General features: G+C 43.8%; 1 protein-coding gene across 9 annotated transcripts in view; it reads left to right on the forward strand.

The window, feature by feature from the left end:
- The window catches only part of LOC143211349 (protein abrupt-like), a 307,845-nt gene that overhangs the window by 68,068 nt on the left and 213,709 nt on the right, over nt 1–26,068 (forward strand). For 5 of the 9 annotated variants that reach the window (XM_076428916.1, XM_076428911.1, XM_076428912.1 and 2 more), the window contains exon 8: nt 1–26,068. This exon is cut by the window's right edge and continues 12,229 nt beyond it. The exons of the other annotated variants lie outside the window; for them this stretch is intronic. In XM_076428916.1, the coding sequence (XP_076285031.1) occupies nt 1–998 (998 nt within the window). In that variant the 3' untranslated portion in view covers nt 999–26,068. 9 annotated transcript variants of the gene reach the window in all.

A 26,068-nucleotide genomic window follows, 5' to 3' on the forward strand; every position in this document is an offset into this window, starting at 1 on the left:
TCGCCCGGCGCGGTTTGGACATGACGCGGGTCCGCGCGACCGATCCACGGCCCTGCCCAAAATGCGGGAAGATCTATCGATCGGCGCACACGTTGCGCACTCACCTGGAGGACAAGCACACGATCTGTCCGGGATATCGTTGCGTGTTGTGCGGCACGGTGGCGAAGTCGCGGAACTCGTTGCACTCGCACATGTCTCGACAGCATCGTGGGATCAGCACCAAGGACTTGCCAGTGTTGCCGATGCCGAGTCCGTTCGATCCTGAGCTGGCGTCTCGTCTGTTGGCTAAGGCTGGTGTCAAGGTGAGTCCCGCCGAACTGAGGGCCCGAGCGAGTCCTACGGGGCCCAGAAGAGGGGACATGAGGTTGGAGATTCCTCGAGGAGGTGCTCCATCGGAAGCAGGCAGTAGCATCTGTGGCGGGGATGATCCGGAGGACCTGACGTTGCCTCTGAGCCTGAGGTACGGCTCCCCGACGCCTAACAACAACACTGTGATCACCAAAGTCAGCGGCAGCAACAGCAGCGGCAGCAACAAGAACTCCACCGCGACAGCGATAGCGGCTAAATCGATGGACACCATGCACGGCAGCCGAGAACCTAACACGGCGCCCCTTCATCCTCCTGGACACCTTCATCCGAGCCACCATAGCACCAGCGCGACCGGATCCGCGATCCTGGACACCTACCTGCAGTTCATCGCTGAGAACTCGGGTCTAGCGACGATGGGACTTAGTCCGGAGCAAGCTGCAGCAGTTGCGGCTGCTCATGCTGCTAAGATGGCGCAGATGAGTGCCATGGACAAGTTAGGAGGTCGTGGGATAGAAGATTATCCTATGATCGGCAGAGACGAAGGTAGAGGACTCGGTGTCGTGCACGAAGATCGACACGATACCCTTCAGGACAGGCACGGTGTACTCATGGACGATGGTGAATCGTCTGGCGGTGAAGATGACGACTTCAGCGATAACGAGGAACCGGAAATCGTGAAGGCTGAATAGACCTGTTCGCGACCCGATTAGTAAAGTGGAGGCACCTGTCCAGGTCTCCGAGTGGATCTCGCAGGGCCTCGTTCACAGTTTAAATCCATCCACTACCTCAGTAGAGACTCCTGTTTTCTTTTGTTGCGAGAGATACAGTTTTCCAAAGAAGAAGGAAGAAGACGACAAGGACCACTCATGCTCGCCGATTTTCTCGGCTGATTTTGTGATCAACTTCTCGTTGTGCGGGCGATTAGAGCTTCGTTGGCCACGTCGGACCTTGTATACATACATACACACACACACACATACTTTTTAACCCTTACACCGCCTCCCCCCGTTTAATAAATTCCATCTGTCTACCTCAGTGAACACGATAAACGATAAGTGATAGGACAGACCAAGACGAATCTCATGGACGAAGAAGAAGAAGACGATGAAAAATGAAGACGACGACGACGAGGACAGAGAGAGGTTGCGCATCGGCTGGACGAACGATTGTTCCCATGGTTCTTTCATGGTGTTTGAGATTGATCTTGAAGAGCGCCAGGGAATCATTGGGAAGCCAGGTGACGCCCAGGGCAACTGTTTGATTCTTTTTATTTTCTAAAGGTTTAAAGAACGGTGCCCGTCGCGGACACGCGGCGCCCCGAGAAGATATTATTATTATTATATTATTATTATTATTATTATTATTATTATTATATATGAATGTTGAGGAAGAAAATATATTGTCTAGATTTATAGAGAAGTTAGTGTACCACGAGAAACGTGCGCGCAGGTGGACAGGACGTGTTGCGTACGCACGCATTAACGAGTAGAGAGGATACGTGTAGCGTTTAGGGTAGCGCGCCCCTTCGTGTTTTTTCGTTTGACTCTTCTAGAAGACGCGTGCATCGAGACGACACCACACCACGTACCATTATACTATTAAATTCTCGAGGGACACACAGACACACAGACACGATCATGTAGAACGAGTTTCGACACGCGTGGAATCGCGTGCTCGAAGCTCTCGACGATTAAGGGTTGCATTAGGCACGTGATTAGTAATCGTCCCTTATTACGATTGTTAACTGTCTCGTTTTATCGGTTTAGAAGAGGTTCTCTTCGAGAAATTCGCTGAGCGATCAATTAGTTTTAAAAAATGGCAGTGGTGCTGCGATGTGTCGAATAGCGAATGACGAATATTGTCGATAGAAACAGGGAGAGATCGATTTCTTACTACAAACCTCGAAAGTGCTCGCTTACCACTCGTTCGAGTCTCCAGCGTATCGATTATACTATACTGCTTCTTTATTTTAGAAAATTTTTTCGGCAAAACGGATTACCAGGAGAATCGGCTCGTTGCTTCCAAGTACTATGTACTACGGAAGATGTCTTCTTTTTAATTTGTACACATTTTTGTATTATATTAAATTGTAATTTACGAGCTGGTGTACCAGCTCTGACGAGACTACTACTTTTCTGAAAGTCAGTTACATGTCTTCTCGTTGTAGTCCAGACACTGCAACATTTTACTTGATTTTAAATGGCTGAACACACAGCAGGATGAAGCGAATTTCTCGAAGGGAGTCTTAATTGTTGATCGAAACGGTGCTTGATCGGCCCGGAGATCGAGAAATCTGATCATGATTGGCCACCGCAGCCTTGATCGATCTCAAGCGATGGCTGACGGTCCGATATCGTTCCTCTCATCATCTCACGCTCCTCCCTTTTCGTTCTTCACCTCGAAGCTCTCGATTGATCGGGCTCGAATTGTCCCAGGGCTTGCCATGACGTTCTAGTACTTAAGTTTATCGACATCAACGTAATCCCCTAGCCCCTCGAGATTCCCCAACCACGGAATTATGCATTAGACGATTAGTTGCTCGTGTATTATGACATTCGGACAACCCAAACTAGCTCCTCGAGACTATTTGAAAAAGTCGACGATTCTGACCATTCAGCGATCGTCGAAATTGTCGTTTGCTTGCATCGACGATCTCCGAATTTATATTTATGAATTTTCCGCTCTTTACAATTTCCTTTGCTCCACTGTTTTTCCTGTAGAAAGTCGAGAGAGTGGTTGGTCTTGCCACGAACACTTGTTGAGATTGTACTAGATCTCGATCCTCTCGATCCAAGCCCGAAGGGTGTGTCTTCGAAACACGGTTCCTACTAATGATATATACACGAGCTACTTTGATTTCCACGGAATACCTTCGGTAGTCTATATACGTATACAAATCGATATATATATATATATACACATATATATATACGGAGAATACATATTATAAATATATATTATAAACACGTTAGTTACGCCTAGTGACGAGGAAAGGAACAGGTTCTTAGCAATACTAAGGGGACTCGTCTGTTTCGTTCTTTCCTCTGTTTTCTTCCTTTTAACCCTTTTCTCGACGAAAATTTATCGTTTTCGTGTGCGTGAAGGCAGCGTGACGTGCGACAACGAGCGAATGCGTAGACAATGAGAGAACGTTGATGAGATGTTTGCGGTTTGACGACTTAAAAGAAGAAATCTACGAGTTTCAGGTTTTTAGACTTATCGCCTAGAGTAAGTAGAACTCTACACAATACTCGAAGTATACTAACAGCCCCCCCTCCCCCTACCCCCCCTTCGAAATTAGACTGTAAGAGCATTTTATCGAGCGAAGTCTCGGCGAGTCTGTCGAGCGAACTCATATCGCGTGCACGCGACGAGAGATACGTCCAAACGAATAAGAAAAAAAAAAAGAGAATATAGGAGAAAAGATACGGAGTAAAATCGTAGATCACGAGACACGGGAGACGTGTTAAGAGTCCGAGAAATCAAAAATGGCCGAGCGTGGATCCGGCGAACGAGGATTTTTAGCGAAGACTCACCCCTTCCGCGAGCTTTTCCGCGAAGATTGACACTTTAGGGGCGTTTAGATTTTAGCAGACCGACAGTTCTTCACGAGACAATAAATAGCAGAGAGCCAGTTAGGGTTGTTGCGAGGACGTGTGCACATTGTCAGGAACCGGCGGGGGTGGGTTCCGGTTTTTTAAACTTTATATATTGTACATATACGGAGAGGCACTGTATACGATCGGAAACACTTGTATACGAGACGCGCGACGATTAGGATCGTTTGTATCGGAGGTTCGAGTTCGTTCGCGCGTGTTTTTTAAAATGCTTGTTGATCACTCGCGACGGATCCACGGCTCGGAGGTGATCTAGCTTCGCGGATGATCGATCGAGACGCGAGTCCAGGTCTAATCGGTACAAAGGAACCACTTCTTGCCTTGAAGCTCTCTATACGTTTTATCAGGCGCGGTTACGTCCGGAAAACACGAAGAAGATTTAGGGGAAACCTAACGGAGGAACAGTGAACAACAATCGTACACGTACACGCATCCACACGAACACACATACACACAGAGTACAAATTGATCCGCGGTGTTGTTCGCCGAGGAGTGGCGAGAAAAAAAGGAAAACACGTCCGGAGGGAAACTAGATAGAACGTGAAAATCGAGGGAAAACACGATTCTCGAACTGTGTCCGAATAATCGTTTGTTCTTGTGCCATTTTTTCCTTCCCCGTTTCTGTTTTCTCGAGTTTCTTCGTTGGAATGGAGAGCAGAATGTATACGTACTATCTGCCCCATTTTGAAAAACCCCCATGACGATGGTTGAACCTCGACGAGTTGTAAATCTTGTCGATCTGACTTTCTGCTTCTTCTTCTTCTTCATCTTCTTCATCATCATCATCATCATCATCATTATGCTTCTTCTTTCAACGTTTTATTGTTTCGTGTCCTTTTTTCAAACTATCAATAGAAGCGACAGTCGATTGTCGCGTGATTAAACATATACATTGTATACACACACGCTCACACTGGACAAATGGTTCTAGACATACAACACTGGTTCTACAAGCTCGTCGGAGCTGGAGATACACACACGTGCGCAGGTTAAGAGAGCTATAGTTTTTGTTTTTTTTTTTCGGGAGATGGCCGGGTCGCAGAACCAACTGAATATTCGTCCTCTCCTCGAAACCCTTTAATCCCCTAACCGCAGATCATAGTTTTCTACGACAGTATTTATACATATAGCTATTATATATATATATGTACACAGACAGAAGCATATATATATGTATATACCGATTGTACATATATATACATGTAAAGTATTTTTACACGACGCCCCAGCGACTGCGACCCCGCCAACCCCCGCAGGGTCTATCCCCCCCCCAGGTTAAAGTAATAGTCCGTTGAACATAGTTCGCAATAGTCACTTGGAATAAATACCACCAACTACAGTATTGCAATAGTTGTTAGAGAGACGATCGTGCGAGGAAACGGCGGCCGCGGCGATCCCGGAAATCGCGATCCATCGATCCTCGAGGCTCTGGACATTCTCAGTCGCCAGAATCGTTGTCATAAGTTCTCGCCCGTTCATCCAAGTTTTTGAAGACTTTTTGCTGTTCCAGTAGAAATGTCTGTCTTCCATTGAGAAACGATTCATTCTTCACTAGAATTTCTCTTGGTTCATAGAAAAAATAGATATCAGACGATTCCGTAAGTTCGTGACCGATTTTCATAGATGTCGCAATTGTATAGTCATCATTGTTTTGTAATTCTAGCGAAGAATGGCGACTACATAATTGATTAATAAAGATGTACTATTTAAAATTTAACCATTGAATTGTATCAATCGTCTAATATATTCGAACCATCAAAAAATGCGTCAGCAGTTTTTTCAAATACTCAGCGACCATCAAACATTCTCTAAGATCCGAGCGGAGCAGAATTTTTTGAAGAATCGTGGGATTAGAAAAATTCGAGAAAAATGTCCAGAGCGTTTAGGATCGAAACAATATCGAAACCGTCGAGAGTTAGTTTGAATCCTCGGGGAAACGATGGAGCGGATAACGCATAACAGAGCGCTCTCAGCGAGGAACGCAGCGCTCAGCGCCGACAATAATAAACGGGTGTGCCCCGCAGGCTCGTAAAGGCTCGAACCGTGGCGAGCACGGTTTACGGTGATTATAAAAGCGGATTAACGACGCCGTAAACGCGGTAAGCCTTTTACGAATTGTCTGCGAGGAGACCCGGGCACGGCGGCGTCGGAATATCGTTCTCTCTCACTCCGTGTCCTTGGGGAGAATGCAAATCAGCACCCCGATTCGAGGGGGTGAATACTCCTGACTTCACTGCGCCGTGGAAATAAAAAAGAGAAAGGACTTGGTGAGATTCCCCCAAGGGAAACGAAGAAACTGAATGCTGTCGTATACCCGCGTAAAAGACTGCCCCTCGAAGGATCTCTCACGATGAAACTCCCTGTAGAAAACAGCGAGAGACGCTCTGCGATGCGTTATCCTTGAACCAGGACACTCCACCGCTAAAACACTTTCGTCGTCCTGTTTATGGCTGGAGCTCGGTTTATCTGAATTTTTGCGGCGATCTTGATAAACTACCGCCTCTACGGGCTGGCTACCGTCAAACTCTATCTCCTTGCATTTTTATGGAAAAGTAATTTGTAGCTTTTGTTATTTTATTTGTGATTCATCTGTACCGTTGCCAGCATTTGTCTAAAAATGTTGAAACAATTTACCTGAAGAAACTCGTGGATTCTTTGAGTATTGGGAACTTCAACTTCGAACAACGAAGTGCATAAAATTAATTTGGCTAACGCGTTGACCGAACGCATTAATAGTAAATGAAGGAAATTCGTTTTGTTTTTATGGCAGATTCAGTGTTCATTTTAATAATGAAGGGTACAGAGCCAGCCCGTAGTCTGCGGGATCCGGGTGATTTTTCGCCTAAGAGAATTACCAGTTGTTCCGGCAATCGAAGCTCGCCCGGAAGTTTCGTTAATTGTGCCCGAGCAGGAGGATTTCGTTTTAAATGGAGTTTCGACCAAGCTTGAGACAGGAATACGCGAGCGGATCGCCGCCGATAGCGCAGCGAGCTGGCATTTTCTCGGGTCGGCCGTGACCAGGCACGATTTAATAACGCATTATGTAAATGTAATAACAAACTCAGGAAATCTGAAGCAGCCAGGCCGTGATACTATACTTATAGAGACTACTACCGCTACTATTTACTACGACAGGTGTGATTCTTGCGTTATATACCGGGCGCATCGACGTCTGATTCTGTTTTGTTTCGTTTGTTTGTTTGTTTCTTGTTTGTTACGAGATTTTACACTGCATTGTGGCAAGGCGTGTGCACACCGTGGCCGCCGCGACCGGTTCCCCCGTGAAACTTGTTACAGGTTCTCTTGATTTTATAACAAGGACTATAATCATTTTAGAAAATTCATATCAAGATCTGTCGCAGGAAAATGTATCGATAAAGCGTGGATGCACCGTTAGCATAATCGCTGTTAGGATAAATGTTTCTCTGGAGGCGAGGAAACTGAACCGTAACAAGCCTCTGTCACTTTGACTTCACATTTCTCGGTGACTATTTATCAGAGCTGTTTAACTAAAATTTCCTGTAACATTATTCGAAATGTTATCTAATCTAATCAATTAACCGAAGGGTTGATTATTTTCGGTTCGGAACGATCGATGGAAAATTGTTGAAACATCTGTAACGAGTCTCACGCGAGCCGCAGCGGCCGTAGATACAGAACGGGGATAAAAAGAGAAATGATTGTGAAAAATCACCACAGCTACCTCCATGTTATTAAATATCAGTCTTCTTCTCGCGCTATACTCACGCTCATATTACCTAAAGCATATGTTATTTTACGATGTTCGGCCGCCCGTCGGCCCAGAAACCACGTCTCTGTAGCGGGATATATATTATATATAATTATGTATACACAATATTTACACATAGTCAGAGCGCGAGGTAATATAGCTTCCACGGATTATAGGTTTAAGAGTCTGCCTCCTTGCGCGGAACGGACGAGCTCTGGCGCGGTAACACAATAAAATAAAAATGTACGGAAGATGAAAGGAAGAAGGATGACCGAGCGATGGAAAACAATCGATGGCGTCCGGACGTGGAGCTAAAACCTTTTCTCTTTGACCGACGTCTCAAAAATTCACATGAAATACGTCTGAAAAATAATCGAACTCTAAAATCAAGTCTTTAGTCAATTTTTCAAGTCAGCAAAATCGACGATGTGGAATTATAATGCGAAGCTCTTAAATAGTACAAAATTCACGATGGAACTGTGTTAGGTGAGTAAAATCATGGTGGTTCTGTGAGATTTCGAGTAGGTCGGGTCGAAGAGGGGTGGCTCGACGTCCCGGACAGAATACAATGGAGCTACCTCACTTAAACGATAGATGATTATTTATGTAGACGTGTGTACGTGTTGCATTTCCGCTCGTGGACAAAGTAAAACCCGATTCACTGCCAAGAGCGCGCTGAGCTCGGCCGTTCCGCGATCGACAGTGCTGAATTCCAAAATCACAATGCAATACGTTGTACTTACAGTCGTTTTTACGCGTTCACTCGTCGATATTGTATACCGGTTAGTGATTTTACTGCTGCATCGAGAGCGAGAGGAATAGCGAGAACGTGTTTTGTGTGAGCGAGGAAGAGAAAAGGAATGTTTGCGATTTTGAACACATTTTAAAATGTGCGTGTCTGTGTGCGCGAAAGAAAAATCAAGTTCGAATGGCCTCCTACAATATTACATATTATATATAGTACATATATGTACTATATGTGTACGTGCATATATATACATATATGTATGTATATTATTATTATTAGAAAGTGAGAAGAAAAGAGAAAAAATATAAAATATACCTATCTACGTGATATTTTACAGAGAACATAATCAGGGACGCGTCGTAACCTTAGGCACGTACGTATATATATATTATATATATATATATATAATATTACATTATATTATATATATAGAGTCTTTCTAGTGATAGAAACCATAACACCTAACTTATTTTGTAACTCACGTCGGATCAGAGGAACACAGTCGCGCGGCGAAACTGATGAGCGTGCAATCTCGACGTACGGCGCGGCTTATGCGAGTAAATGATGGGAATAATCACTCGTTTGAATTTGCCGCGCATAGGAGACGCGGGAGAATCGAAAATGTCTCATTATCTCACTCGAAGCTTTGAAAAATTGCCCGTTTCGAACCCGCGCCGCGATCGTTGCCGATCTCGATTCTAGTACGATCCAATGAATAATCCCCCTCGGAAGATCATTCGATTTATGATCGATCTGGTTGTTGCATCGGCGTCATTTTCCGTTTGATTGCAATTTTGCGATGCGGTTCGCGTTTTATTGATCCCCACGGACGAGAGCAACCGAACGAAAACGGGAAACCGTCGCAAACGAGGCGGAAAAGCCGGGGAAAAACTCGTCGGAAAGCGGGGGGAAACTCGTCGCGGGCACTCACACACGGAATTGCGATCTCAAATATTTTCGAAGCGATCGAAGTCATCGGCCCCGTCATCCGAGACACCGGCGCATCTCGTTCTTTGATTTTACGGCTAGAACTTATCCGTTAAGGTGCTTCGAATATTGTTACGTTACGTTACGTTTATCTCTTTCTCTCTCTCCCTCTCTCTCTCTCTCTCTCTCTCTCTCTCTCTCTCTCTCTTATTTTTTATTACCGTCAACTTAAGATTAATGTTATTATAGTATCATTATCGTTTTCATTAAGGATTAGCTTCGCTAGACCGAACGCTGAAAGGATGAACGTCTGAATGACGGACCGTGTCTGTTTATTTCTTTCTTTCCTTCTTTTTGTTTGTTTTAGTCGCGCGAGTTTTGTATACAAATTGTATCCACGAGATCGAAGAAGAGGACTTTTTACGATAGACATTCTGTTTTGTTGTTCCCATTCACTCATCTTGCTCCACGCCAACGAGACAAACGCAGACTTCGTGTCTCGCCATGTACGTGAACGAGACAGTATGTTTGACTCACCCCTAAATACCCCCACTGTTTTACGATTCTCAGCCACTCTTTTCTCGATCCCCTCTTTTTATTTGTAAATATCATATAGTCTATTTATCTACCGTCTACCCTCTCCCCCGCATTAATCCTTTCTCTCTGCATTTTCTTCCAACTTCTTCTCGCAATCCTCGATCCCATTCTCCCTACGCTCGCACGTACTACGTTACTACTTATGTTCTTTACGTTTTTTTTTTTGCCATTCTTAGCATGTAAGCCATCCAACTTGCCAATACGATTACAATAAATATGTTTAGAAAGAAGAGATCGTGTGATTCGTTTCGTTTTTACGCCCATTTCGTTTCAGTTACTTCTGTTCGTTCGAACGTAAGTATCCTTTTTTGATATATTTTCGCCGGAGCCGTGAGACGTTTCTCATGGGAATAAATCGTTGGTATTTGAAATTCGTGGAAAATTCAAACGAACCGCCTGCCGCCGTACGTCAAACCACAGGAAACTAATCAGGGATCCCACCGAACCGCAAGCTTCGGACAAAGTACAAAATTACCCGTGTAACTAGACTTTATATAATTAGAGCGCCGCCGAAGATTCTAAAAGTTCTCGGTGTCCCGGTACGATTCGAATGAAACGAAAAAAAAGGAGGAGAAAGAATGATGAAAAATAAGCGATGCGCGGCTGCCTCAAGGATTCTTCGGAATTTGATGATGTTGAAAGAGGAGAGAAATCTCCGGTTGACTTCTCTGACGATTCAACAATTAAAAACCATAAAATAATGGTATGAAATATCCGGCGAGACACCCGATATTCATCCAGTAGGTAAACCGAACGAAGCGAAGTTTGTCTTCGAGGCGTGAAACGAGCGACGAGACTTTCCGGATCGATTGAATACTGCGATCACGGGCGACGTGACCGATGGCGGTCCATCGACGTTTATTATTTAGCGAGGCCCCAGGCGTGTCCACGAATAATGAATCGGACAGGAAATTGCCTCTGATCGGCTCGAGAGCGTGAAACCGAGGCGACCGCGCCGCGTTTCAGCCGCGAGAGGGAGAGAAAAATAAAAACGGGTTCGGGAGGGTGGCAGAGGCGCGTGTGTACACGAGAAAAGAGAGAGAGAGAGAGAGAGAGAGAGAGAGAGAGAGAGAGAGAGAGAGAGAGAGAGAGAGAGAGAGAGAGAGAGAGAGAGAGAGAGAGAGAGAGAGAGAGAGAGAGAGAGAGAGAGAGAGAGAGAGAGAGAGAGAGAGAGAGAGAGAGAGATAGAGAGTGAGAGAGAGGAGAGGCAGCTCTAGCCGGCCAGACTCCTTGTGTAACGTGAATGTTAATCGCGTTCGATATGTGTGTCCATTTGATCGTGAGATTAACCGGGACGACCGTGGAGGATAGGCGAACCATCGTAAAACCGAGGTGGATCGCGGTACGACGATGTAAATTATACCCTGTGTTCTTTACTGCCGTTATTTCGTTATCGCCGTCGTTACACAAAACACGCGGTACGTATCGGCCGACTGCTATTAGGATGATTGTGCCAGAGGAATTTCATCCGGCGATATTTAAGAAGTTGATTGGGAACTTGGAATGCAGCAGTTCCAAAAAGTATTCGCGTTCAAATAATTTGCTGTAGTTACTCGCAATTTCGAACATTTCGTTCTGCAATTGTGTCTTTCCAATTTACCGTAAAACAGGAATTCCATTATAAACACTGGAATGGTTTTCTTTCAGAGAGCTTCGAATAATTTCGCATCGGAAAAGTAATATGGGATTTCCTGTCGCCTGCAATTCTCTATAATCGATTCTCTAATCTTTTCTAGTCTGGTTTCGATTGAAACAGGAATATCGAGGAGATGAAATTCCATCGTATTTTTTCGTCCGAGTCATTTCATTGAAATCATTTGGAATCGACAGATTTCATTATGGACCGATGATTGCGACGGGCGCATTTTACACTGTTGATGTAATTGTTTCTCTGCGTTTTCATTGAATTTGCTGTTGTCGGCTTTGTAAAAATCGGCGAAAATTCCGAATAAAAGCGAATGTCTGTTTTCGGGAGAAATACATGAATTTGACAAGAAAAATTCGAAATTAAAGAGAGGGTGTGTGTTTAGGTGGAATGAAACTTTCATAAAGAAAAATTCCACTGATAGTCGGAGGTCTGCTTTCGGGTCAGATCGACCCAAACAGAGCACGAGTGTTAAAGCTCAGTCAGGATCGGCGAGTTCACGGTTCAGATCGAGGATTCGCCGCTTTTGGAGAAAAGCTCTGCTTTAATACGGGTGCGCGCGACGTTTCCATCGATTTCGACGCCGCGTATTTCACGGGAGAGCGCGAGCAAGTATTTCCTTCGCAGGAAACGAATCGTCCCGAATCGTCTGCGCGTCGCCTCGCGGCGAGATGAAACGTCCGCCGACTGGCGGCAGTAATTTTTTCCACGGAACGCGTTGGCGTGTTTAGAAAACGTCTCCCTCTCTCTCTCTCTCTCTCTCTCTCTCTCTCTCTCTCTCTCTTATTTTCGAGAGATTCTCTCCCTTCCTCTCTCGTTAACGTAACGAGTCGTTCATTCTAACGAATTCGTGACGCGCGCTTTCATCAGGATCGCGCGACGGAGGCCTTTTATTATCGGACCTTCCTCTCTCGAGATTCAGGAGCAGTTGCGTTGCATCGCGTTGCTCGGTGCCTTCTTGCTGCCTGTTTGTACGCAAACTGCAACAGGAATTCGTCCATAAGCTCGTTCCATAGATTCAGCTTTGCCCCCGTTCTCGGCAATTTTTTCCCAGCCTGAATCAGAACTGGCGAAAATAGTATTTCAAATAGTGAATAATAAATAATCCTATTCATTTTAAAGTATGTGTACCACTTTAAAAATAAAATATTTTACTTGATGTAGAAATTTTTTTTATTTGAGGCAGTAACTTTTTTTTAATATTAATTTAAAGGATATTGAATATAGTTATACGTTGCCTTTATTTTCAATTTCAATTTTAAATATTGTTGCTGGAAATAATGGTTCGAATTCATTACATTTGTGAGTGTAAATCGTTCCCTAACGATAAGATAGTCTATTATAACAATGTAAAAATAGGAATATTTTATTTTGAGGTTCAGAAGATTGTCCAAATAGAAATCTTTTATTTTCAAGGTTGTATATCTTATTTAAAATACTGTTTTCTTTAAGCAAAATAAAATCGAAAATATTAAATAGTATTTGAAATATTTGTTTCGCCAAATAATGCCCACACCTCTGGCCTGAATTAACACTAAACGTGCTGGCAAATCTGTCAAAAATTACGAGATTCAATCGACTCAGACTTCTCGGAATTTTTATAACGACGTGAATTCAGAAATTACGTGATTGAATTAACTTGGATCCTTCATAATGTGTATAATCATGCGAATAGAGTAGTTTATTCGATAATTTCGTAGCGGAAACATCGTTGTAACTTCATAATTTGAAAATCGTACCTGTGAAACTAGAAGTGGTACGTTTAGTGTTAATGTTGGAACTGCAATAAAAACGGCTAGATCTCAGATACCTTTTACACCGTGTCTATATCATTATTTATTATGATATGGTCACGGGAGAATGAGTTTGTCGAATGATTGTCTACAAACGTACCTTGACAGAGTCTTATAATTTGTACACCTTTGGAGATTCGTTTTTAATTCAATAAAATTGCAAAGTTGAAAATTATCCTTAGAATGGTTAAGAGTTGTTCCACTCCTACCTTCGTAGTTGAATAGCGAACTATTCGGGATTTGATTTGAATAAACTCGAAAGTGTTCGAAGCCAGGACGAATCAAGTACATCAGGCGATTACAGTTCCTATTTTGCTCGGTGCAAACTTTAATGTAAGGCACTACTATGTAATATGTAAATCAGAGTAAAAGAAAAAGAAATCTATCTGGTTAAGCTTTGACTATACAATAATTAAAAGTCTAGATTATTATACATATATTGTAAACGAGAATCTACGGTATGTTAACGTAAATATGTATACAGGTGTGACGAGATTCACTGTGCGACGTATTCGCTCGTATTTTGTAAATTAGATATCACGAATTACGCGAAACAACAGAATATTTTCCTGCGAGTTATCGAGACTCGAACCCTGGATATCGACTCGTTATCTTTTTTAGAAGAGAAAAGAATGACATTTACAGTTACCGGTGTTTATTGAATGTTGATTGACCACTGTGTACGAATTTTTCTACTTGCGTTTTGTTAAGCATAATCCAGATTTTCGTGTATCCCCATAGGTTCACATTGTATATACATATGCAATCTGTAGCGAAATCATAATAAAAAAAATTGGTAAAACATGTTTGATAAATTTCCCATTCATACACACCAACGTTGATTTTCTACGGTATTTCTGTTCTTCCACTCGATGTCGTTCCTCAATCTTCTTCAACGTGTAGAAACACTTGCTTTAATTTAAACATCCCGCGTTTTTAAAAAGGGAATGCGAACAGCGCTATTTTACAAAGTAGCAAACTGGTAGATAAATATTATCAGCAGACGATCACTTGCCTTATGAGGTTTCCTGTTGCACGATCTGAAGTACCTACAAATGCTACACATAGCTGGCGTACCGACCACCGACTGTGTTATTCAGCGGGCACCGACGAGAGGTGCAGCGGGACAGTAACCGGGCGCGACGGACGCGGGGATAACGTGGAACTTACAGTGAACTGAAATACCACATCGCTAAAAGTTCTACCACCGACGAGATACTCGTCAAGTATTAGAAGAAGAATGAGATATAGTATAGAATGCTCACATTACCCATTCTGTAATTGCCTTATAATACTATCACCGACGAAATACTATCTCGTCTCTTTACCTAAATAGAACCAGACGATATATGACCTTGTTCACGCCCGGGGAAAATCAGCTTGGATAATACATATATTCTATCTGAATGAAGGTGAAATTGCAAAATGTTATGGAAGACAATAGGTATAGGGATAGAATTTATTGAAAAATCAACATATTTATTAAATGTGCAGCTATTAGCTCGATATTATCCTTTATTCATAAGACACTAAAAGTTCTTACGAATAGAGGATAATAACGATTGCCCAGGTCCCACCACGAGGAGGTTGCTGCACGAGAGACCCGAAAGGGAGTCAGAACGAATGCAATATTCCTTCTGGCTCCCTTTCTTACAACAACGGACTTATACTAAATTACGCAAGTATGTCGAGTAATTATCGCGGAGCAAAAGGTGTAAATCGGAGAAGAAGTCTCCGATCCACGGGGGATCAAAAGCGAATCAGGCAGAAGGCTCTGATTCTTTCAAAGTGAGAAACAAGAGCGAACCAGAGCAGAAGGCTCTGTTTCGAAGGTGACGCGGCGCGTACAATGCTTGCAGTGCATCTCCGGTCAGAGCCGATACCTGACGTGTCCTCACCAAGAGGAATGGACAGTGAGAAGTGTTCAAACGTAACACCATCTCTCTGCCAACTACCTGCCACCAGGCAACGCACTGCATTGAGATGACGTGGGTAGGATGACGAACAGAGAATTTCTCTGCCAACTACCTGCCACCAGGCAACACAATGCGTTGAGATGACGTGGGTAGGATTACGAACAGAGAGAATGGCAATACGAGTGAACAGGTCTCAATGAACCACCCCTCTCAATGTATCGACGCCGACTACCGGCTCCAACCGGTCTGGTACATACAAGCAAGGTCCGACACAGCAGAAGGCTGTGTCGGAGTCAAAAATATGAGTCGAGTAAAGTGACGTTACGGCAATAATTACTCGACATATTTAGAACGACGATATACAATCTTAATAACTAACGCACGCAAGTCGATGGAATTATACTAAATTACGCACGCAAGTCGAGCAATTATCGCGGAGCAAAAGGTGTGAATCGGAGAAGAAGTCTCCGATCCACGGGGGATCAAAAGCGAATCAGGCAGAAGGCTCTGATTCTTTCAAAGTGAGAAACAAGAGCGAACCAGAGCAGAAGGCTCTGTTTCGAAGGTGACGCGGCGCGTACAATGCTTGCAGTGCAGCTCCGGTCAGAGCCGATACCTGACGTGTCCTCACCAAGAGGAATGGACAGTGAGAAGTGTTCAAACGTAACACCATCTCTCTGCCAACTACCTGCCACCAGGCAACGCAATCCATTGAGATGACGTGGGTAGGATGACGAACAGAGAATTTCTCTGCCAACTACCTGCCACCAGGCAACGCAATCCATTGAGATGACGTGGGTAGGATGACGAACAGAGAGAATGGCAATACGAGTGAACAGGTCTCAATGAACCACCCCTCTCAATGTATCGACGCCGAATACCGGCTCCAATCGGTCTGGTACATACAAGCAAGGTCCGACACAGCAGAAGGCTGTGTCGGAGTCAAAAATACGAGTCGAGTAAAGTGACGTTACGGCAATAATTACTCGACATATTTAGAACGACGATATACAATCTTAATAACTAACGCACGCAAGTCGATGGAATTATACTAAATTACGCACGCAAGTCGAGCAATTATCGCGGAGCAAAAGGTGTGAATCGGAGAAGAAGTCTCCGATCCACGGGGGTTCAAAGGCGAATCAGACAGAAGGCTCTGATTCTTTCAAAGTAAAAAATAAGAGCGAACCAGAGCAGAAGGCTCTGGTTCGAAGGTGACGCGGCGCGTACAATGCTTGCAGTGCAGCTCCGGTCAGAGCCGATACCTGACGTGTCCTCACCAAGAGGAATGGACAGTGAGAAGTGTTCAAACGTAACACCATCTCTCTGCCAACTACCTGCCACCAGGCAACGCAATCCATTGAGATGACGTGGGTAGGATGACGAACAGAGAATTTCTCTGCCAACTACCTGCCACCAGGCAACGCAATCCATTGAGATGACGTGGGTAGGATGACGAACAGAGAGAATGGCAATACGAGTGAACAGGTCTCAATGGACCACCCCTCTCAATGTATCGACGCCGAATACCGGCTCCAATCGGTCTGGTACATACAAGCAAGGTCCGACACAGCAGAAGGCTGTGTCGGAATCAAGAAAACGAGTAACGTGAATTTAAGACAATAATTACTCGACTTACTCGGGTGCGGCCTATCGGCGATTCGGGTACCCCGGGGACGCGACACCCCGTACTCACTCACGGCACCATCCGTGAGTGAGCCCCTGGGGGACCTCCCTCGGCGAATAAAACTACAACTTCGTGGTACGTCCTCTTCTTGGTGTGTCCTCTTCTTGGTGTGTCCTCTTCTCGGTGTGTCCTCTTCTTGGTGTGTCCTCTTCTTGGTATGTCTTCTTCTTGGTATGACTTCTTCTTGGTGTATTCTAGCTGAAACAGACTAATAATATAGTTAGACATAACAATACATAACCCTGCACACGAGTGCAAACCTAATACCCGCTCACGAGAGCAAACCTAACACCAGCTCACGAGAGCCAAACAAACCCCGCACACGAGTGCGAATCTAACCAGCTCACGAGAGCCAACCTAACACCAGCTCACGAGAGCCAAACAAACCCCGCACACGAGTGCGAATCTAACCAGCTCACGAGAGCCAAACAAACCCCGCACACGAGTGCGAATCTAACCAGCTCACGAGAGCCAACCTAACACCAGCTCACGAGAGCCAAACAAACCCCGCACACGAGTGCGAATCTAACCAGCTCACGAGAGCCAAACAAACCCCGCACACGAGTGCGAATCTAACCAGCTAACGAGAGCCAAACAAACCCCGCACACGAGTGCGAATCTAACCAGCTCACGAGAGCCAACCTAACACCAGCTCACGAGAGCCAAACAAACCCCGCACACGAGTGCGAATCTAACCAGCTCACGAGAGCCAAACAAACCCCGCACACGAGTGCGAATCTAACCAGCTCACGAGAGCCAAACAAACCCCGCACACGAGTGCGAATCTAACCAGCTCACGAGAGCCAACCTAACACCAGCTCACGAGAGCCAAAATTACCCCGCACACGGGTGCGGCCTATAGGCGATTCGGGTACCCCGGGGACGCGACACCCCGTACTCACTCACGGCACCATCCGTGAGTGAGCCCCTGGGGGACCTCCGATCGGAGGAATACCAATTTCAGACAAGATATGAAAATGTTTGGAAGCGGGACTTGTGAAAGTCCCGATGCAAACAATTGGAAATACAGAAATACAAATTGTCGAGATCACTGATTGAAATAACGAACTCAAGGCGGGCCAAGGGTAAACGCAGAAAGCATTGATGTACCCTTGGCCGACAGCAAGCTACCTCAAAGTAAATTCACATACAATTTAATGAAATACATATGTTTCTATATCTCGAAAGTCTTAAATTCTAGTACACAATCTTATCGAAAATTGTACATGTGCAATGTGCAGCTATTAGCTCGGTATTATCCTTTATTCATAAGAGACTAGAAGTTCTTACAAATAAAGGATAATACCGATTGCCCAGGTCTCACCACGAGGAGGTTGCTGCACGAGAGACCCGAAAGGGAGTCAGAACGAATGCAATATTCCTTCTGGCTCCCTTTCTTACAACAACGGACTTATACTAAATTACGCAAGTATGTCGAGTAATTATCGCGGAGCAAAAGGTGTAAATCGGAGAAGAAGTCTCCGATCCACGGGGGATCAAAAGCGAATCAGGCAGAAGGCTCTGATTCTTTCAAAGTGAGAAACAAGAGCGAACCAGAGCAGAAGGCTCTGTTTCGAAGGTGACGCGGCGCGTACAATGCTTGCAGTGCATCTCCGGTCAGAGCCGATACCTGACGTGTCCTCACCAAGAGGAATGGACAGTGAGAAGTGTTCAAACGTAACACCATCTCTCTGCCAACTACCTGCCACCAGGCAACGCACTGCATTGAGATGACGTGGGTAGGATGACGAACAGAGAATTTCTCTGCCAACTACCTGCCACCAGGCAACACAATGCGTTGAGATGACGTGGGTAGGATTACGAACAGAGAGAATGGCAATACGAGTGAACAGGTCTCAATGAACCACCCCTCTCAATGTATCGACGCCGACTACCGGCTCCAACCGGTCTGGTACATACAAGCAAGGTCCGACACAGCAGAAGGCTGTGTCGGAGTCAAAAATACGAGTCGAGTAAAGTGACGTTACGGCAATAATTACTCGACATATTTAGAACGACGATATACAATCTTAATAACTAACGCACGCAAGTCGATGGAATTATACTAAATTACGCACGCAAGTCGAGCAATTATCGCGGAGCAAAAGGTGTGAATCGGAGAAGAAGTCTCCGATCCACGGGGGATCAAAAGCGAATCAGGCAGAAGGCTCTGATTCTTTCAAAGTGAGAAACAAGAGCGAACCAGAGCAGAAGGCTCTGTTTCGAAGGTGACGCGGCGCGTACAATGCTTGCAGTGCAGCTCCGGTCAGAGCCGATACCTGACGTGTCCTCACCAAGAGGAATGGACAGTGAGAAGTGTTCAAACGTAACACCATCTCTCTGCCAACTACCTGCCACCAGGCAACGCAATCCATTGAGATGACGTGGGTAGGATGACGAACAGAGAATTTCTCTGCCAACTACCTGCCACCAGGCAACGCAATCCATTGAGATGACGTGGGTAGGATGACGAACAGAGAGAATGGCAATACGAGTGAACAGGTCTCAATGAACCACCCCTCTCAATGTATCGACGCCGAATACCGGCTCCAATCGGTCTGGTACATACAAGCAAGGTCCGACACAGCAGAAGGCTGTGTCGGAGTCAAAAATACGAGTCGAGTAAAGTGACGTTACGGCAATAATTACTCGACATATTTAGAACGACGATATACAATCTTAATAACTAACGCACGCAAGTCGATGGAATTATACTAAATTACGCACGCAAGTCGAGCAATTATCGCGGAGCAAAAGGTGTGAATCGGAGAAGAAGTCTCCGATCCACGGGGGTTCAAAGGCGAATCAGACAGAAGGCTCTGATTCTTTCAAAGTAAAAAATAAGAGCGAACCAGAGCAGAAGGCTCTGGTTCGAAGGTGACGCGGCGCGTACAATGCTTGCAGTGCAGCTCCGGTCAGAGCCGATACCTGACGTGTCCTCACCAAGAGGAATGGACAGTGAGAAGTGTTCAAACGTAACACCATCTCTCTGCCAACTACCTGCCACCAGGCAACGCAATCCATTGAGATGACGTGGGTAGGATGACGAACAGAGAATTTCTCTGCCAACTACCTGCCACCAGGCAACGCAATCCATTGAGATGACGTGGGTAGGATGACGAACAGAGAGAATGGCAATACGAGTGAACAGGTCTCAATGAACCACCCCTCTCAATGTATCGACGCCGAATACCGGCTCCAATCGGTCTGGTACATACAAGCAAGGTCCGACACAGCAGAAGGCTGTGTCGGAATCAAGAAAACGAGTAACGTGAATTTAAGACAATAATTACTCGACTTACTCGGGTGCGGCCTATCGGCGATTCGGGTACCCCGGGGACGCGACACCCCGTACTCACTCACGGCACCATCCGTGAGTGAGCCCCTGGGGGACCTCTCTCGGCGAATAAAACTACAACTTCGTGGTACGTCCTCTTCTTGGTGTGTCCTCTTCTTGGTGTGTCCTCTTCTCGGTGTGTCCTCTTCTTGGTGTGTCCTCTTCTTGGTATGTCTTCTTCTTGGTATGACTTCTTCTTGGTGTATTCTAGCTGAAACAGACTAATAATATAGTTAGACATAACAATACATAACCCTGCACACGAGTGCAAACCTAATACCCGCTCACGAGAGCAAACCTAACACCAGCTCACGAGAGCCAAACAAACCCCGCACACGAGTGCGAATCTAACCAGCTCACGAGAGCCAACCTAACACCAGCTCACGAGAGCCAAACAAACCCCGCACACGAGTGCGAATCTAACCAGCTCACGAGAGCCAAACAAACCCCGCACACGAGTGCGAATCTAACCAGCTCACGAGAGCCAACCTAACACCAGCTCACGAGAGCCAAACAAACCCCGCACACGAGTGCGAATCTAACCAGCTCACGAGAGCCAACCTAACACCAGCTCACGAGAGCCAAAATTACCCCGCACACGGGTGCGGCCTATAGGCGATTCGGGTACCCCGGGGACGCGACACCCCGTACTCACTCACGGCACCATCCGTGAGTGAGCCCCTGGGGGACCTCCGATCGGAGGAATACCAATTTCAGACAAGATATGAAAATGTTTCGAAGCGGGACTTGTGAAAGTCCCGATGCAAACAATTGGAAATACAGAAATACAAATTGTCGAGATCACTGATTGAAATAACGAACTCAAGGCGGGCCAAGGGTAAACGCAGAAAGCATTGATGTACCCTTGGCCGACAGCAAGCTACCTCAAAGTAAATTCACATACAATTTAATGAAATACATATGTTTCTATATCTCGAAAGTCTTAAATTCTAGTACACAATCTTATCGAAAATTGTACATGTGCAATGTGCAGCTATTAGCTCGGTATTATCCTTTATTCATAAGAGACTAGAAGTTCTTACAAATAAAGGATAATACCGATTGCCCAGGTCTCACCACGAGGAGGTTGCTGCACGAGAGACCCGAAAGGGAGTCAGAACGAATGCAATATTCCTTCTGGCTCCCTTTCTTACAACAACGGACTTATACTAAATTACGCAAGTATGTCGAGTAATTATCGCGGAGCAAAAGGTGTAAATCGGAGAAGAAGTCTCCGATCCACGGGGGTTCAAACTTTTAAACCATGGACATTCGCACGCATTAATTTATTCGATACAATTGACAGATAAATTTATTATATCTGGCTGTTTAATGTTTATAACAATTCCTTTTTCTAACGATGTTAACGAGCACTCCCTTGACCACCTTGCCTTCTAAATTTTTCGTAAAAATACACAATAAAACTCGAAATATAGAATAACTTTTAAACCATGAACATTCGCACGCATTAATTTATTCAAAATTGATTCTAATTATATAGAAGATAATGCCATGAGACATTTATTAATTCTAGCTACATAATTAATGTTTATAATAATTCCTTTTGCCAACGACGTGGACAAGTACTCTTATCTTAAGAGAATAACTATAACCCCGCACACGAGTGCGAAAACAACCAACGAAGCAGCTCACAAGAGCAATTATAATCTTGCATACGAGTGGGACGCTCAAAATGTAATTTTTATAAAGAATAAAATTGATAAATTTGAAGAAGACTCAATAGTCTTCATTGAAAGTCTCGATAAACATTTCAAAAGTATGAAGGACGAGTTTAGAAAGACAAAAGAAGTTTTGAAAAATATTAGTAATCAAACTTACCGTTGTTCCTTGAATTGACAGTTGAAGGTAGGCCAGGGTAACTGTAGATGACCTCTAGTCCACCTCTGGTCCACCTCTGGTCCCTCCGGTTCTCCTGGCGCTCCTGGTCCCGCAGCACGTCCGCTCACCCTGCTTCCCCCGCCCCGACTGACTGACCACTGGTGAGCTCTCGCCGATCTGCCGAGCTCGAGCGGCGCCCCCCACTCCGCCGAATATCGATCGATGTCGATCGCCGTGACAATTATTGAAAAATTTATTATTTCCAGCTGGTTAATGTTTATAACAATTCTATTTGACAGCGATGTCCACAAGCAATCCCTTGACTATCTGACCACCTAATTTTTTCGTCAAAGTGGCTAATAGTTTTCGTGATTCGTAATAACTTTTAAACCATGAACATTCGCACGCATTAATTTATTCGATACAATTGACAGATAAATTTATTATATCTGGCTGTTTAATGTTTATAACAATTCCTTTTTCTAACGATGTTAACGAGCACTCCCTTGACCACCTTGCCATCTAAATTTTTCGTAAAAATACTCAATAAAACTCGAAATATAGAATAACTTTTAAATCATGAACATTCGCACGCATTAATTTATTCAAAATTGATTTTTATTATATAGAAGATAATGCCATGAGTCATTTATTAATTCTAGCTACATAATTAATGTTAATAATAATTCCTTTTGCCAACGACGTGGACAAGTACTCTTATCTTAAGAGAATAACTATAACCCCGCACACGAGTGCGAAAACAACCAACGAAGCAGCTCACAAGAGCAATTATAATCCTGCATACGAGTGGGACGCTCAAAATGTAATTTTTATAAAGAATAAAATTGATAAATTTGAAGAAGACTCAATAGTCTTCATTGAAAGTCTCGATAAACATTTCAAAAGTATGAAGGACGAGTTTAGAAAGACAAAAGAAGTTTTGAAAAATATTAGTAATCAAACTTACCGTTGTTCCTTGAATTGACAGTTGAAGGTAGGCCAGGGTAACTGTAGATGACCTCTAGTCCACCTCTGGTCCACCTCTGGTCCCTCCGGTTCTCCTGGCGCTCCTGGTCCCGCAGCACGTCCGCTCACCCTGCTTCCCCCGCCCCGACTGACTGACCACTGGTGAGCTCTCGCCGATCTGCCGAGCTCGAGCGGCGCCCCCCACTCCGCCGAATATCGATCGATGTCGATCGCCGTGACAATTATTGAAAAATTTATTATTTCCAGCTGGTTAATGTCTATAACAATTCTATTTGACAGCGATGTCCACAAGCAATCCCTTGACTATCTGACCACCTAATTTTTTCGTCAAAGTGGCTAATAGTTTTCGTGATTCGTAATAACTTTTAAACCATGAACATTCGCACGCATTAATTTATTCGATACAATTGACAGATAAATTTATTATATCTGGCTGTTTAATGTTTATAACAATTCCTTTTTCTAACGATGTTAACGAGCACTCCCTTGACCACCTTGCCATCTAAATTTTTCGTAAAAATACTCAATAAAACTCGAAATATAGAATAACTTTTAAATCATGAACATTCGCACGCATTAATTTATTCAAAATTGATTTTTATTATATAGAAGATAATGCCATGAGTCATTTATTAATTCTAGCTACTTAATTAATGTTAATAATAATTCCTTTTGCCAACGACGTGGACAAGTACTCTTATCTTAAGAGAATAACTATAACCCCGCACACGAGTGCGAAAACAACCAACGAAGCAGCTCACAAGAGCAATTATAATCCTGCATACGAGTGGGACGCTCAAAATGTAATTTTTATAAAGAATAAAATTGATAAATTTGAAGAAGACTCAATAGTCATCATTGAAAGTCTCGATAAACATTTCAAAAGTATGAAGGACGAGTTTAAAAAGACAAAAGAAGTTTTGAAAAATATTAGTAATCAAACTTACCGTTGTTCCTTGAATTGACAGTTGAAGGTAGGCCAGGGTAACTGTAGATGACCTCTAGTCCACCTCTGGTCCACCTCTGGTCCCTCCGGTTCTCCTGGCGCTCCTGGTCCCACAGCACGTCCGCTCACCCCGCTTCCCCCGCCCCGACTGACTGACCACTGGTGAGCTCTCACCGATCTGCCGAGCTCGAGCGGCGCCCCCCACTCCGCCGAATATCGATCGATGTCGATCGCCGTGACAATTATTGAAAAATTTATTATTTCCAGCTGGTTAATGTTTATAACAATTCTATTTGACAGCGATGTCCACAAGCAATCCCTTGACTATCTGACCACCTAATTTTTTCGTCAAAGTGGCTAATAGTTTTCGTGATTCGTAATAACTTTTAAACCATGAACATTCGCACGCATTAATTTATTCGATACAATTGACAGATAAATTTATTATATCTGGCTGTTTAATGTTTATAACAATTCCTTTTTCTAACGATGTTAACGAGCACTCCCTTGACCACCTTGCCATCTAAATTTTTCGTAAAAATACTCAATAAAACTCGAAATATAGAATAACTTTTAAATCATGAACATTCGCACGCATTAATTTATTCAAAATTGATTTTTATTATATAGAAGATAATGCCATGAGTCATTTATTAATTCTAGCTACTTAATTAATGTTAATAATAATTCCTTTTGCCAACGACGTGGACAAGTACTCTTATCTTAAGAGAATAACTATAACCCCGCACACGAGTGCGAAAACAACCAACGAAGCAGCTCACAAGAGCAATTATAATCTTGCATACGAGTGGGACGCTCAAAATGTAATTTTTATAAAGAATAAAATTGATAAATTTGAAGAAGACTCAATAGTCTTCATTGAAAGTCTCGATAAACATTTCAAAAGTATGAAGGACGAGTTTAGAAAGACAAAAGAAGTTTTGAAAAATATTAGTAATCAAACTTACCGTTGTTCCTTGAATTGACAGTTGAAGGTAGGCCAGGGTAACTGTAGATGACCTCTAGTCCACCTCTGGTCCACCTCTGGTCCCTCCGGTTCTCCTGGCGCTCCTGGTCCCACAGCACGTCCGCTCACCCCGCTTCCCCCGCCCCGACTGACTGACCACTGGTGAGCTCTCACCGATCTGCCGAGCTCGAGCGGCGCCCCCCACTCCGCCGAATATCGATCGATGTCGATCGCCGTGACAATTATTGAAAAATTTATTATTTCCAGCTGGTTAATGTTTATAACAATTCTATTTGACAGCGATGTCCACAAGCAATCCCTTGACTATCTGACCACCTAATTTTTTCGTCAAAGTGGCTAATAGTTTTCGTGATTCGTAATAACTTTTAAACCATGAACATTCGCACGCATTAATTTATTCGATACAATTGACAGATAAATTTATTATATCTGGCTGTTTAATGTTTATAACAATTCCTTTTTCTAACGATGTTAACGAGCACTCCCTTGACCACCTTGCCATCTAAATTTTTCGTAAAAATACTCAATAAAACTCGAAATATAGAATAACTTTTAAATCATGAACATTCGCACGCATTAATTTATTCAAAATTGATTTTTATTATATAGAAGATAATGCCATGAGTCATTTATTAATTCTAGCTACTTAATTAATGTTAATAATAATTCCTTTTGCCAACGACGTGGACAAGTACTCTTATCTTAAGAGAATAACTATAACCCCGCACACGAGTGCGAAAACAACCAACGAAGCAGCTCACAAGAGCAATTATAATCCTGCATACGAGTGGGACGCTCAAAATGTAATTTTTATAAAGAATAAAATTGATAAATTTGAAGAAGACTCAATAGTCATCATTGAAAGTCTCGATAAACATTTCAAAAGTATGAAGGACGAGTTTAAAAAGACAAAAGAAGTTTTGAAAAATATTAGTAATCAAACTTACCGTTGTTCCTTGAATTGACAGTTGAAGGTAGGCCAGGGTAACTGTAGATGACCTC

Source organism: Lasioglossum baleicum, chromosome 8 (genome assembly GCF_051020765.1).
Source record: "Lasioglossum baleicum chromosome 8, iyLasBale1, whole genome shotgun sequence".
NCBI classification, from domain to species: domain Eukaryota; kingdom Metazoa; phylum Arthropoda; class Insecta; order Hymenoptera; family Halictidae; genus Lasioglossum; species Lasioglossum baleicum.